The 16,807-nt window shown below is 35.1% G+C and overlaps 1 protein-coding gene across 8 annotated transcripts in view; it reads left to right on the plus strand.

Annotated features, from left to right (window-relative positions):
* Eip63F-1 (Ecdysone-induced protein 63F 1) overlaps positions 1-16,807 on the plus strand; it is a 368,174-nt gene that overhangs the window by 232,372 nt on the left and 118,995 nt on the right. Inside the window, exon 1 of one of the 8 annotated variants that reach the window (XM_067788284.1) lies at positions 236-453. The exons of the other annotated variants lie outside the window; for them this stretch is intronic. Within the exon in view, the coding sequence (XP_067644385.1) occupies positions 420-453 (34 nt within the window). The 5' untranslated portion in view covers positions 236-419. Of the gene's footprint in view, positions 1-235; positions 454-16,807 lie in introns of those variants that run through there. 8 annotated transcript variants of the gene reach the window in all.

Genomic DNA, 16,807 nt, shown 5'->3' on the forward strand with positions numbered 1-16,807 from the left:
TCCATTTCAGCAAAAAAAAAATTATATTACAACAAAAAAGGAAATAAGTAAACAAACTAAAGAAAAACATAAATTGGCAATGAATATTTTGTTGCTATTGAAAGTGTGGAAAATTTGTTAAATACATTTGTATCAATAGCGTATTTTAAATACGTAAAATTATTATCAGCAGACTGCGCCGAATTGTTGGCAGTGGAGGGGTGTACCGCACAAGCAAAACGCTCAATGTGAGTCATTACTTGCAACGGTCTACCTGCACCTATCCAATTTTATTCCAGCACACCCCATCTACCCACACTATCCGCTGACCTCTCTCATTTATTGAGTCTTTGTAAAAGTGCTCGCTAGCCACATTTTAAGAGCTGCTATCCAATCTAATTGCCCACCCAGCGTAGCCAAAAAGTTTTAATACAAACAAAATGGATCATAGAGCTATTGCAAGTCAAGTGCGAGGTAAGTCTTTTGTTTGTGGTTATCTAAGCAAGGATAGTAGGGCGGGTCGATTTAAAAATCGCTCATTGCTCTGTGAAAATCGTATTCTAGGGATCAAAGTAAGAAACTTTGACGAATGAAACATACCTCTAAAACGAATTCTGATGTCCCCTCCCCCCCCTTTGGGTCGAACTTTTGGGTAGGGGCAATTTCAATTCTACCTGCTGTGTCTTGTGGTGGCTTAAAAAGAACAACACAAGCAATTTTACGATCTGCAATTGTGTCACAGTGATACCTTCAGTTTTTAAAATGGTTGAATAAAAAACCCACACAACTATGTTTACGACATGCAAATGCATCACAGTGATGCCTTGCCCATAGCTGGGCCTCGAATCAGCTCAGCAAACGTTGGGCGGATACCACGTCTTGCAGGGTAGCAAGATCTTTCTGGCCGAAAGTGGATGGCAGGAGGTCTGCTGAAATAATTGGGTTCACTAAGGCCCACCTATCAAAGGTCATTGGGGTTTTGACAGGGCACTGTCCCATGGGTATCCATGCGGTACGTCTCAATATACTGGAAACTCCATCCTGCTGCAGCTGTATGGAGGATGATGAGGTGGAATCACCAAATCACTTTATGCTTGATTGTCCAGCTTTTGCCAGAATTAGGCGAAAGTACTTCGGTCGCGACTCACTTGGATCTCCCGAGGATATATCCAAAGTTGAGATCGGTATCATTCGGAGCTTTATCGTTGCTACCCAACGATTCTCTAAGTAGCTGGATCTAGGTCACCGTTATTTTTGGTGTATGTGGTATCACAACGGACCTTCGTGTTGTCCAAGTGAGCTATCCTTATCAGGGCAGCTGCCACCTAACCTATCCTATGCCTTGGTTTTAAAAGGGGCTTGTAAAAACGCTAATTTCTAATAATTTTTTTTAATTTCTTTTCTATTACTAAGTTAAATTAATTTTTTCATTTACATATGTTCTGACTAAATAAATTTCTAAAGAGAAAAATAAACTCCAAAAATAAAAAACATAGGCATTTCAAAGTGGGATTTTTCAAAATTTGCCCCTACGACCCAAAGGGGGGGACATCAGAATTCGTTTTAGAGGTATGGCTCCTTCGGCAAAGTTTCTTACTTTGATCACTAGAATATGATTTTCACAGAGCAATGGGCGATTTTTTTGCCTCCCCACAAATCGACCCGGCCTAATGGATAGATATATACATATTTTTATTTTACCCACATGCTGATGTGTATGAACATATGTACACATAAGTATATTTAGAGTGACCAACCGTTCTGTTTTTATACAGTTTTATTTAACTTGACTCTGTGTATCGTGCGTTGTTTATGAATTTTTTAATTGAAATTTAAGTAGCTTCCCGAGAAGCTACAAGCTTGAAACTTGGAATATAGTTCAGAACCCGATGACAATGCAATAAAAAGAAAGAAAAAAACTCCGCTATGTGGCGCATGGAGCGGTATATTTAAAAAATCGTACTTTTGGTCCAATTTGGCTCATATTTGGAAAACATATTACATACAGAAATAGAAATCGCTTTATCAATATTTTTGTTGTTATATCGGCCTACTGATTTGTAAAATCGCGGGTTTGAATCGAGCTCAAGGCCTACCAATAATTATTTTATCATTATTATTGTTATGATACATTTGTTCTTAATTGAAAAAATTTTAAGTACAATTTTCACATTCATTCTGTCGCAGTGCTGTGAATATTAATTGGCAAGAACCAGAATAGAAGTAAAAATAATGAAGGCAAATAAACAACCGCTGTGATAGCTGAATAGTTATAGCGGCGGCGCCTAAACGTTGCCGATGAAGGAATTTAGCAGCTCCCGAAATGGATCTATACAACAAGCTTTGCCAGTTGTCTAATTTTTTCTTTCTTCTATTCTAATTTAAAATTTTTTCAATTTAGAAAAAATGTACCATAACAATAATAATGATAAAATAATTATTGTAGGCCTTGAGCTCGATTCAACCCCGCAAAATCGCTTTATGTAAAAAACTTCCGCTAGGTGGCGCAAGGATCGATATATTAAAAAAATCGTATTTGTAGCTCACTTTTAGAACACATATTACTTACAGGAGGAGAAATCGATTTATGAAAGAAAATTCCCGCTAGGTGCCGCAAGGATCGAGATACTAAAAATACTCGTATTTGTGGTCCGATTTGGTTCATATTTGGAACAAATATTAGATACAGTCCGGTAGAAGTGACATCAAAATATTTCGGAGTTCGAGGAGGGACAAGCATACGTGGCGCCGAGTCGAGTAAAGTATTTGCAAGGATTGTTGAGGACTTAGATTGTTACAAATTATCAGGAAAGAGTCCTTGTAATAATAAGTCACGAGAGGAACTAAATAGAATGAGAAATAATAGGCAATTAAATTAAAATTAAACACTTGAAAAAAAAAATTTTTAGTTAAACGGTTTTATTGAAAAGTAATAATAATACTAAAAGCTAGAAAACAATTAGGTAGGTCCTAGGTACTAGTCATCACACTCCTCCTCAATCTATGTAAAGCGTTGATCAGAACAATAAATAAAAGCGTTGGGCGCGTGGAATTTCTAAAACGCGACTCACACTTTTATTTAATTGTCTGATCAACGCCCTAGATTGATGAGAAGTGTGATGACTAGTACCTACGCCCTACCTAATTATTTTATAGTTTTCAGTATTTTTATTACTTAATGTAAGTATTCTTTTCAATAAAACCGTTTAACTTAAAATTTGTTTAAATTATTTCATTTTATTTTTTTATGTGTAAATATCTTTGCTCACCTCATGGGGAAATCCTGAATGTAAGCGTAAGGTGTTAAGTGTAAGCATAGGCGTAAGCATAATCAATGGTCGAGTTTTTTATGAGGAAAGATAAGGAAAGCATAGTAAAGGAAAGTAATGGTATGGAAATATCTGGAAGAGATGTGAGGCAAAAGAAAGGAAAGGTTTTCTAATAGCTTTACGATCTACCAGTTATCGATTTGGTATCGATGTGTTATAGATTTTTTGTCGACGTGTTATCAGTTTGTTATAGAAAAAATACCGATTTATTATGGGAAAGTTTTCGATTTGTTATCGAACGTTTATCGATGAGGTTTCGAAAATGTATCGATCTGTTATCCGAAATTTATAATTTTTTTTTAAATAAATTATTGATTAGTTATTGGTTTATTATCGAAAGGCTATCGATAAATGATTAAAAATGTATCAATATGTTGCCAAAAAAGTTATCGATTTGTTATCTAAAAGTCATCGATTTGTTATCAAAAGTTTATCGATTTGTTAGCGGAGTTATCGGTTTATTAAAGACGTCGGTTTGCTTTCATACAGATGCCTACAAAGCTTAAATTTAAAATATTTGTCTAAAACTAACCCGAAATTCGTGGAAAAATGTATGTTTACACATCGAACCTCTCGAGTACTTGTTAGTCACGTCTTTTTTTTACATAAAATATGGAGGACGGACGCTTGAAACACAAAAAATTCTTTTAAGTTGTTCCTTCTCTATCTGGCATTTATGTATTCGGCATTCAAAAAACTGCCTTACTCCTAACTTCGATATGTCAACAGCATTCAACTTAACAGCATTATTAAATTTTTTACTAGAGTACCCGACAGACTTTGTTCTGCCTTAAAATTGGTTCACCTACATTTCAAAAGTGTGCCTCTCTTCTTCACTTCACTCTCTATCCAATTCTATTCTACCTTATCTTCCCCTTCTCTTCATATCCGTATCCATTTCTTATTCCATTTATCTTCCTCCCTCTCCTGAACCCAGTCCCACTATCACTGCCACTCCCACTGCTTCTTGCATTTGCATTTCCATTTCACCCTCACGCCCACTCCCACTTCCGCTCCTAGTCGCAGTCCCACTCCCATTTCCACTCTTTATTACACTCCAACTGTCTCTCTCACCTCAATTGTCTCATATGGAATCTTTATACCGATTTCAATATTTTTGTCTTCAAAAACCAATACGAAACTATACGACACAAACACAGGTATAATTTTTAAAATCACAATCATCTGTACATATAAGGTTTAGATAGATAATTGGAACGTTCTCCTGCCCGATAATATTCTTCCCTGCGATGTATATACTCTCCCTGTAAACAAAGGCATTTGTTTAACTGTAGCTTCTGCAAAAAATAAAACTTTATATTCTTTCCTCTCCTTCCTTTTCTCCATGTTTCATACACACATTCACCCTGGTCCACATTTTGTTATATATCTCAGAAATGGGTGTAAGCCACGAAACTAACACAGCGATGATTTTGAAACCAGCTTCCTCCGATCTTGAGTTATAATGCAACCGTGTTGGCATTAGCTTTTATTTATAAGAATAACCTATTCGAAAGTCTGCTTATTCGAGAAATTTCAAACAAATTGCACCATGAATATAAGTTTCTCGAATAGGTCAGTTTCTCAAATGTCCTAAAAGAGTCCCTGTACCGAATTATGAAAATTTTTCTAGTAGGTCATGTAAAAAAAACTAAAAAATCAAAGTCGAAAAAAAGAAGAAAAAAAATTAAATTTCGCGAAAATTATTTTTTTGGGTATGCGTAGTGGAACTTATTTTTCTGAGCCCAAATACCTATCGAAAAATCGATGGCGATATATCGGTTAACTTTCGTCCATACAAATCGACCCACCATAATGTGCATACATACAAACATATACATTTATATTTAATGGGTAGTTTCTTACACGAGCGTATGAGCGACATAAATATAAATACATAAATTTTTCCTATAATTAAATGTTTTGTACAATCAGCTGTGCGGGTTATGCATACTAATTTGACTGTTTTTGTGTTTCTTTTCCAAGTTTTGGTTTCGCTTATTAATGTTTTTTACTTCATATTTACCAACACTGCAGTGAAACATGAAAATAGAAAAAAATGCTCAGCGGTTTCATGTGGGAACCGTCAAACTTACGGCGTAGGCAGGTAACGTTGCAATTAGCTCTTTGCTGGATCGGGCGCTTCTAGATATACATACATACCTAATGTCGAGTTGAGCGCCAACGCAGACAAGATGGATCTGGTCTTGTTTACTTGGAGGTATAAGGTGCCGAATTGGTCTCGACCTAAGCTATGAGGTGTGACCCTGCAGGAGAAACCTAGAACCAAATATATAGGAATTATTGTAGAGAGTAAGTTGTCATGGAAGCACAATGTGGAAGAGAGTGAAGATAGCCTCAACGATACTTTAAGCATGTAAAATAGTGGCGTCTCCCTTTCTCTCTCATTGGGTATTTAGAGCGATTGTCTAGTCTATCCTGTACTATGGAGTCCTTATTTAGTGTTGAACTGGCCGGTCAATAAAGACCTCACATAGATTGAATGTGTCCATAGTGTTCCTTGTTTAGTGTACAGCCACACAAAAATTAACCTACCTCGAAATCATTACGAAAGCCGTGAAAACAACCCCGACTTCTGCATTGTATGCCACTCTGCACATTCTACCTGCAGGCCTGGTGGCAATGAACACAGTGTTAACAAATGCAACGAGCCTCAGTGTGTCGGGTCAGCTTGAGCGCAGACCATATGACTATTGTAGTATAGCGTTATCAATTAAAAGACGAGCGGACTACCTAATTCAGCATCTGCGGCTCGAAGGGACTCTTAGAGCCACAATAGAAGTGATTGGGGGAGATTAAAATGGGCATGGGCCCAAGCGTGCGGCTTTGTGTGTCGAAGATCATGTGTAGATCTTACAACCTTAGCTAGCTAACAAAGTTTCCCTATCATTAAAAGCTTAGCCCTTAGTTACACATAATATATAAAGAAAAGAGTACTAAAAAATCATTTTCTTACATTTTTTTTTTGTTATATAAATAAAATTGATAAAAAAAATTTTTATTTTTGAAAAATTTTTTTTCAATTAAATAAAAAAAATATGAAAAAAAATCGGCCCACTCCTGGATTAGTGGGGATGATTGCAGAATTGATTGAAGTTTTTTATGAGAAAAAAAAAATGGCGAAATTCGAAAAATCTCGAAAAACTGAAAAATTAAAAAAAAAATTTTTTTTTATTTTTTTTTATTTTTGCCGAAAAGTACATTTAAAAACAAATTAAAAAAAAAAAAGATTCCAAACGGTCAATTTTTGAAAAAGTTATAGCATTTTGAAAACAAAAACGGTGTTTTTTTTTTAAATTCATAACTTTTTTTGAGAAAATTCTGAAAAACGTCTTTCGTAAGCTAGAAAAAGAAGAAAAACTGTCAGCCAATTCTAAAGGGGTCGGGTCCAGAACTGGTCGAAATGGGATGGAATACCCCATAGACTTCCCATATATCAAAATCTTCAGTATTGAAAAAAAATTTGATTAAGCCATTTCCGTCCGTCCGTCCGTCCGTTAACACGATAACTTGAGTAGATATTGAGATATCTTCGCCAAATTTGGTACCTAGATTGGTATTGAAAATGAGCGAAATCGGATGATAACCACACCCACTTGTTATATATATAACATTTTTGAAAACACAAAAAACCTGATAATTTAGTAAATAATACACCCAGAATGTTAAAATTTGATTCTTGATAAAAATTTTTAAACATTTTTTAAATTGGGCGTGGCACCGCCCACTTTTGATAAAATCAATTTTACAAATATTATTAATCATAAATCAAAAATCGTTAAACCTATCGTAACAAAATTTGGCAGAGAGGTTCCCTTTACTATAAGGAATGCTTTGAAGAAAAATTAACGAAATTGATTAAGTGGTCCTTTTATATAAAAGATTTTTAAAGGGGTCGTGGACGAAAATAATAAGCTATATCTTATCGAAAAAGAGCTTTGTATCAAAGAGCTTTGTATATACTTTCTAAATTGATATATAACATTAAATTGGAAAACAAAAAAAAAAAATTTTGAAAATGGGTGTGGCACCGCCCCTTTTATGACTAAGCAATATTTTATGTTTCGGGAGCCATAAATCGTAGAAAAATTAACATATCGTAATTAAATTGTGTACACATATTTTCCTTATACCAGAAAATATTTCTAGTAAAAATGGACGGGGTCGGTTAAAGACCACGGCAACTTAGATATAAAACAAGTTTAAAAGGGCCGTAGACTAGAATAATAAGCTATAACTTAGCAAAAAATAGTTTTGAATCAATGATGTTTCACTTAACAAGTTTTATTGTAAGAGGAAATGGGGAACTTTTTTTTAAAGGGCGATGCCACATGTTATGTAGAAAAGTAATTTATCTGAAATGAAATGTACAATTGAAGCTCACGCTGAGTATATAATGTGCGGTTACACCCGAACTTAGACACCTTTACTTGTTTTTTTGTACAATTGTTAGCATTTGTCAGTGTAATGATGGCAAACAAACTGCAGACAGCAATAGCAACAGTTAACAAGTTACTACGAGTACAACGGAAGGCGAGAAAAACTTTTAATTACACATGGATGTAAAGCATATCAGCCACTTAAAGTGAGATAAATTTCATGGCAACCACATGATAAAACGCGATATTAGTACGTGAAAGTTTAGTTGAAATAAAAATATGATTAGCAACTTTAGTAAACTTATGAACAATTATAAACAATAACACACTAATTTTGTATATGTATGTATGTGGTATTTCGTGCTAATATAGAACAGAAATTTGCTTAGTATGTTGTATTTATTTATGAGATCGCGTGTAGCCTTTTTAAGTTGTTACCTCACCAGCTCTCTCACATGGGAATGAGTGCTGTCCGCTTATTGAAAGTAATTGATTGCTCTTACGCTTTCAACACGGAATTCCATCGGGGCATGGTAGAAGCCAAAGCTTCGCTGGCTAGGTCATATCATATGCGAATGGACGAAAACGCTCTGGCCAAAGAAGTATTTCAGTCGACACCGCAGTTTGGAAGCAAAGGAAGGGGGAGACCTCCACTGAGTTGTGAGAGGCCGGTGGAGCAAGACTTGGCCGCTTTTGGTGCTCCTAATTGACGTCAGTTATCACGAAACTGTGATAGTGGGCGTGACTTGTTACGAAACGGCCGAAATCGGATTAATGAATAATAACGATGATGATAAGAACTTTATCTTAGTTACTGGGGAACTGTGACATTTAAGTATAATAAAAACTGATACCGCCAACTGATCTCTATTTTGGTGTGTAATCATCTTGGCTCACTGTATTGGGGAATCCTGAATGTAATCGTAAGTTTTGAAGTGTGAGTGTAAGCTTAAGCGTAGTCTTTGTAAGTGGTATGCTATAAGGGTGATATACATATTGGTATATACATATTGTGACGAATATTAGCATCACTAAGCTGATACTGAGTAGATAAAGGCACAACAACAATAAAGCAAGCTGCCACTCTAAACAAATCAATCATCATTTACACACATTGTAAGGAAAATAAAATAAGCTAGTCTATGGGACGTGAGCTTAAGTGCATTTGACAGGCGCAGGCAGTTGGCAACGCGCATGTCAAATGCAACTGCAGCCCACGTCACAAAGGAAAAAGGAAAAGACAAATAAATTCTACACGGAGTGTGATCGGACGTGCCTATCTAAGTAATGCAAAAAATAAAAGTTTCATTTTTCCCAATAATTTCATTGGTGACTACCTCTTTTAATTTAAAATGGAAACTAGGGAGCGCAACCGCCCCACTAGTCAATATTAGTGTTCACAAAAAAGAAATCAGCCACAGTTTGGAGGCGATGCTCTCCACGGCGACGGCAGGGAGGCTCAATCATTGCAGCTTCAACTTTAATTATTGCAGCTTCAACTTTATTTATTGCGGCTTCAACTTTATTTATTGCTTCAGGTAATAGCACACTCCACAACATACATACAAGGCAACGAAGAGATACTCACTAAAACATGTAATCATCAGCCGAAGTAGTACTCCCATATACACACGCATATGGTTACAAACTACAAGTATACCTGTATATGGCTGGTAGCCAAGCATGAAGTTTGAGAAATTACTAGACCTTAGGAGAAATGGGTGAACGAGAAAACCGAGAGTATAAAAGCAGAGCAAGCTGAGGCATGACTAATCAGTTTTGATTTAAGCACGCTATTGGCTGTGAAGTATAAGTGTTATTCCGAAGTACTCTCAAAGTAGTCTTATAAAGACCATTTTGCATTATTGAATATTGGAGTTATTTAGAACGTTAGTAGCAGGTTTCAAATAAGTGGAATTCCCCTGAATTCGTTACAATATGTATATAGAATGTAAATGCATCCGTAGTGCCAGGTATTGGTATGGAGTACCACAGAAGAAGAGCTACGCCTACAGTTTGTAGTGTTGGCATACTGTACAGAGTACGTACTACAGATGTAATGTGGGAAGAATGTACAGGGTAGAGTTCAAATGAGCGAAATCAGACAACAAATCACGGTAAGGAAAGGAAATCAAATGTAAGGAAGATAAGGGAGGGAAAAGAAAGCAAAGTTTTGTAATAGGTGTGTTATCGACGAGTTATCGATAAGCTATCGAAGTGTTTTAAATTTGGTTTCTATTACTAAGGTTACCAATGTTATATCAATTTTTTTTATCGACAAATTATCGGTTTATAATCGAAAAATACTGATTCGTTACCGAAAATCTATCGAATATTGTTCAAAAAGCCGATGTTATCGAAAAGTTATAGATTTACTATCGAGAAGTTATTGATGTGTTATCGAAATATTATCGACTTTTTATAAAGCTATGTGAGGTCGTCATAGACCGGCCGATTCAACCTAACCTTACCCAGAGAATCTGATCTAGTAGGTCACAGAGAAGGTCCTTTTTGTATAAGCCTGCATTGCGAAAAGAAGACAACTGATCATTGGCTTAGTCTCCTAGGGTAATATGCACATATACTGGATGAATCCGAATCTGAATTTCCTGAGGGCCCAGGCCTAAATAAAGTACAGCGTAGATATGAGACCAAAGCAGACCTATAAATTGCTGCGTATTACCTCTAGAATAATATATTATATTCTGCAGCATCCAGCTGTTTACAAATATGACGAAATCTCTTATCCTTGTATTTTCAAGATACCAGAAACTTTACTTAACAAAATATGAATTCATTATTGGCAGTTTATCAAAAGCAGGAGAACATGTTTGAAGAAAAGTTCAACTTATTTTGCACATTGACGGAAATTGTATTTTATTTAAGCAGAAAATACATTGCCAAGTTGAAGTCGTAACGAGCTCCAATGGGTTGCCATAGAAATATATTCAGTATAGTAAAGTTGTATTTATGAGTAGCATGTCGAGCACGCTTCCTGCTTAGCGATAATGTTAGAATTTCATTTTGTAGCACAAATAACGAAAGTTTTATTAGATCTCACAACTAAGAAAAGCGTGGCCAGTCGAAGAAAAATATACACACAGACGACAATGTAATAATAAAAATAAAATAAAAAAATTTTAAGCACTTCCTTTATATAAATGGACAAAAATCAGCGAAAAATGTCTCCTTATATAAAGCCATATTCTTGCTTAACTTTGATTTTTAAATTTTGACATAGAAATTGCAAAACTATTTATAAGAAGTAAAAATATAAAAGTGGAGCGCACACTATTTGGATTGGAAAGTTGGTAGGAAAGGAGATATTATTAGTCAATCAATTGCGCTCCACCTTTATATTTCTACTTCTCACAAATATTTTTTCAATTTCTATATCAAAATTTAAAAATCAAAGTTTAGCAAGAATTTGTCTTTATATAAGGAGACATTTTTCGCTGACTTTTGCCCATTTATATAAAGGAACTGCTTAAATTTTTTTTATTTTTTTTTTTTATTTTCTCCTTTTCTTATATTTTCTCGGTGTCTTGACCTATCTGTTAAGTTTTACGCTTGTAGCTCAATGAGAACTTACATAAAAATCAATCCCAAAACTCCCTCCGTTCCGTTTAATTTTTCTAAATATCTCAGTCCGTGCGCCCCCTATCGAAACTTTTTGTATCGTGTCATCGGCTGTCATCGACCTCTGAATTAAGTTTGAAATTTCAAGTCTCTAGCTCATCGAGTAGTTACTTAAAAGCTGGTTTGAAAATTTTCAAATTCTTACCTAATTATTTCGATCCGTGCGCCACCTAACGGAATTTTTGTCTCCTTTTGTTCCTTGCCACGGTGTCTTAACCTGTCTCTGAGGTTTCATGTTTGTAGATCAATCAGAAGTTACTTTAAAATCGATCTCAAACCACCAAATTTCCAAATTCTTATCTAAATATTTCGATCCGTGCGCCACCTAACGGAATTTTTTTCTCCTTTTCTTAAATTTTCTCGGCGTCTTATCCTATCTGTTAAGTTTTACGCTTGTACCTCAATGAGAGCTGACATAAAAATCAATCCCAAAATTCCCTCCGTTTCGTACGATTTTTCTAAATATTTCATCCCGTGCGCCCCCCAGTGAATCATTTTGTATCGTGTCATCGACCTCTGAATTAAGTTTGAAATTTCAAGTCCCTAGCTGATCGAGAAGTTACTTAAAAGCTGGTTTGAAAATTTTCAAATTCTTATCTAATTATTTCGATCCGTGCGCCACCTAATTTTTTCCCCCTTTTGTTGTATTCTCACGGTTTTCTAACCTATGTTTAAAGTTTCACATTTTTAGCTCAATGAGAAGTTACTTAAAAATGGATTGCAAGATTTGTATGAAAAGTTGACAAACATTCAACCGATCTAATATAAAGGAAGTAAAAACAACTGAAATCGTATAAATCTTGAAGCTAAGCGCGATGAAAGCGAATAACGAAATTATCAAACCTACACTACATAGTTAACGACAGGCAGTTGAACAATTTGAAAATAATTATTAAGTTATATTAAGCACTTTTGAAGAAAACTTTGCAGAAGTAAACAAATATTTGTTAAACAATTGTATTTAATTGCTTTGCTGAGCAAGCTAACAATAATTCATGGTAATGACAACGACAAACATACTAAGACAGTTAGATGTTGCACACATTTATGTCAAATTTCCTTAACGAAATATTTGGTATAGCAAAAAATAATAAAAAAGAACTACAACGTAAGTGAAAAAAAGACGTGAGTACCAAGTACTCGTTAAACTCGATGTACATCTGGAAACTAATTTTTATACCTTTCATGAAATTCAAATGGTATATTAAGTGTATCACGAATCTCAAAATTGTAAGTCCTTAAAGAAAAATAGATAGACCCACCAATTCTTAATTTAAACAAAATTGTATTAGATTTAAGTTTATATACTTGCTAAATTTGTTGATGTATCTTAAAAGACTGAAGTCTTACATATACACCCTCATACTCAAAATAAATATAAATATAAATATAATTAGTATATCGAAATAATCAGGATGAAGAGTTGAGATGATTTAGCCATATCCGTCTGTCTGCTTTTATTCAAACTAGTCCCTCAATAAATATCAGTATATTTAGGTATCCGATTAGACATTTATCGAAACCGGCCGGATCGGACCACTATAGCATGTATCACCCATACAATCGATTTTTAAGAAAATAGAATTTTTGTCATTTCTTCCTCAAGTTATCAGCTTAAAGCTTCAAATTTCACCATAAGCTTACGTATATGGCATATATTGTTATCTGAAAAAATCATAGAGATCGGTCATATATATGGTATGTATCCCATACAACCAATTGTTCAGATAAGAAACTTTTCGTAATTTCTGCCACATTTTAACAGCTAGAATTTTAAAATTTCACATAATTCTTTAGTATATAGCAAATATTGTTGTCCGAAAAAATCGAAGAGATCTGTCGTATATATAGCATATATCCCCTACAACCGATTGTTGAGATAAGAAACTTTTCGCAATTTCTACAGCATTTAAATAGCTTGAAGCTTCAAATTTCACCGAATGCTTATGTATATAGCATATATTGTTGTCTGAAAAAATTATAGAGATTATTATCGATAACGAAGAATTATCGTCGACTTTTCAGTTTGTAATAGGTTTGCTGTTATCGAGCCATCGGCTTCTTATAGGTTTCTTATCGGCTTGTCATAGAAATGTTACACATTTTTCCTCGATTTTATATTAAAGTTTTATAGGTATCTCTATAAGAAAAAGGCGATGAGTCATCGCTAACAAATCGATCGCATGCCGATAACAAACTTTTAATACTCCGATAAGAAATCGATAACTTTTCGATAGCAAATCGATACATTTTTGGTAAAATAATTGATCACATTTCCATAACACTCCCACAACAAATTGGTAACACTGCGATAACAAATAAGTTTCTTAAAACAAATTAATATATTTTTTATTATAATATATATCGATAACTTTGCGGTTATTGAGCGATAACTTTTTGGTTATAAATTAATGACTTTTCCAAAACACTCCTATAAGAAATTGGTAACATAAAAAAAATCGATAACATATCGATGACATTTCTATGATTTCCGATAACATATAGATAACTCATCTATTAAAAATTTATTTAATTTAACTTAATTTAATTTAAATAAAATTATCCAACTTAACTTAATTTTATTTAATTTTGTTTTTACTCTATTTTGATTATTTAATTTAATTTTAATAATTTTATTTTATTTTATTTTATTTTATTTTTTTAAATTTGTTTTATATATTACTTCATAATTTAGTCTTATTTTCTTTATTTTATTTAAATTATTATTTTTTCTCTATTTGCACTTTATTAAAAAATAAACACAAGGCGCGATATACCTACGATGAGATTTTAGGTCGAACTACTTTTCCAATTTGCGTCGTGCTCCTTAAAAATGTTCCTTCAAATTGGCGGGACGGGACTTACATGTTTTGTGCCAACTCTGAACGGCATCTGCTAGGCGGATGAGTGTTTGGCAATCCACTGCCCAGGCGCGATTCTGCTCAGAAAAACTTATTTCTGATTGGTATGATTTTGCTTGACCGGTAGACGAACCCAGTATTTTCGGTGTAGTGGGCGGAGCACACTACCACCAAACCACGGCGGCCATATAAATCTAACCAAATAAAGTACAAATATGTTATAGTCAACAAGACCCTAAAAAGATACAAATTTCAACTAAAACTTAATGCCTAACCACGCTTTGTTTTTGTTAACAAAAGCAAAGAAGCATTGCCTGTTCTGCCTGGACAGAAAGGATTCTCCTCTATCTTACACTCTTGTAGATACTCGTAAGGTGGTAATTTAGCTTGCCGTGCTTCTGCTAGAACAATTCCGCTATATTCCAAAGTAACTTGAAGACCTAGCGCCATTTCCTCGATTCTCCCTATCGTTCTTGCCACATAACTATTGTTCGCAACCTTGCTCTGTTCTATGGTCGGCCAATTCCAATGTTATACAAATCGGTCATCTCACTTTATGGTAGATATGCTGGGATTTTCCGAGATAAAACAAGGATCGCGTTATCGGACACCGTCCGATAAGCATTTGCTATTTGTGTTGCAGTAATTCGGTAAACTGCTAGCATATCTTTTTGGTGGGTTACTTAGATTCGTGCCATACTGGTACTGCATATAATATTAGCGAACTGTGGTAACGTTGGATAATAGCTGACGAGTAGCTTTGCATGAGTCGTCGTTGTTGGGCATTATCAGCGTAAGGGTTCACTATCTCTAGAAGCTTTGGCTCCCACCGCCCTAAAGTGCTTCTTAAAAGTTAGTTTTGTGTCAATATATACTCCTAGTATATGTGATAATACACAGTCCGCTTTGATCGCACTAAAACCAATTCTGTCTTATTGCTATCCATCTCCAGCTTCACGTTCGTCAGTCATTCCTATATTCTCCCTACGGCATCTTTACATAATTAATGGAGCTGATCCAGTTACTAAGACAATATCATCTGCATTCCTCCGTGTAGGTCGGTTTGTCGCACACCGTCATGAATCATACTCCATAGCATTGTTCCTAGAAAAGATCCCTTATGTTTTGCTTTATTTGTCCCTCATCTGTATCAAAGAGGAGTACTCTGTCGCCAAAATATGTACCAATTATTGTGAGCAGATAAGCAGTTGTGCAAAGCTTCGTAGCGCTGTCATTATCTGCCTCCAAATCGCAGTGTTAAAAGCATTTATAATATCCAAAGTAATCGGTGCTTCCTTTTATTTTGACTTCCGGGTATGGCTTCACGGGCTATATTGACAACTGTTTGTATTGCATCTATCGTGGATCTTAATTTCCTAAATCCAAATTCATTATTTACATGCGACCTGGGTTTTCCAGCGTCTGTTGGAGACGCTCACTAATAATGCGCTCGAGAATCTTTCCTATCGAATACTACATACAAAGTGACCTGTATGAGGATGGCTGGTCGTGCATCCTAGCAGATTTCAGCAAAAGAATCAGTCTTTGACGTTTCCATGAACGGGCGACGAAAACGCCTTCTTGGGTGCAGGCGTTAAAGAGATCCGTAAATACTTATGTTCTAGATCATACCGCTGATTTAAAGGATCTATTTATTTGATAGGACCAGTAATCGTGTATAGGAAATAGAGTTTCGACTATTCTTCTCATTAGTATCGCGCATGTAGGTGGCTCTGATTTTTGCCCTTTAATTTTAGCCATCACCGTTCTATAAGCCAATCCGCAAGGAACAGGATCAGAACCATGCATTAGTTCCTTCAAACACGTTTTCTTGCTCTTTTTTTATAGCATTTTAAGCTCTGTTTTTTGGCCTTTGTAGCTACTGTGTAATTCGTTATATCGTGGTGAATTACGCATACGCTTACACATTCTCTAGTACTCCATTTCATACCAATATTACCAATATACCAATATTACACACTACATCCCTCATATAGCATACCACTCAAAAATACTATAATTACGCTTACGCTTACATTTACACTTTACGTTTACACGCAGGTTTATCCCATTCCGTGAGCAAAAACGTTTACACATCAAAAATTTTAGCCTAACTAAATATTGCGTATACGCCCTGTCTACTTAAGTCGTCAAATCGCGCATCACTTTGGCACTTTGTTGAGAAATGAAGGGCTCAGAACCAAAAGGATCTAAGTGAAATTTTTTTTTTTTGAATTGAGTTATACCCATATTTGTATATTTAATATAGTGTCTATTTGTTGACAATGCGATCCAAGCCATTTTGGACATTTTAGTGCCATATATTTGCCAGGCCAAAAACGTACTAAATTTTATTGCATTAATGATTGGAGCCAAAAGGATCTAAGTGCGCTCCTCCAAGCAATAAAATTTAAGTACTCGGCCAAAAGAACATGCAGATTTTTTTCAAGTATGCAGTTTTGTAGCCCGTTTATTTTTAGTATACTAAAGTGCTAAACTTAAGTTCGTAAGAAGTCTCGCTGATTTGAAAGAGGTGAAGAAGCCTCTCCCCTCTCTCGTCTGTGCCGCAGACTTGGGTTCAATACTTGACTAATGTAAA

This window comes from Eurosta solidaginis, chromosome 5 (assembly GCF_040869045.1).
Source record: "Eurosta solidaginis isolate ZX-2024a chromosome 5, ASM4086904v1, whole genome shotgun sequence".
Taxonomy (NCBI): domain Eukaryota; kingdom Metazoa; phylum Arthropoda; class Insecta; order Diptera; family Tephritidae; genus Eurosta; species Eurosta solidaginis.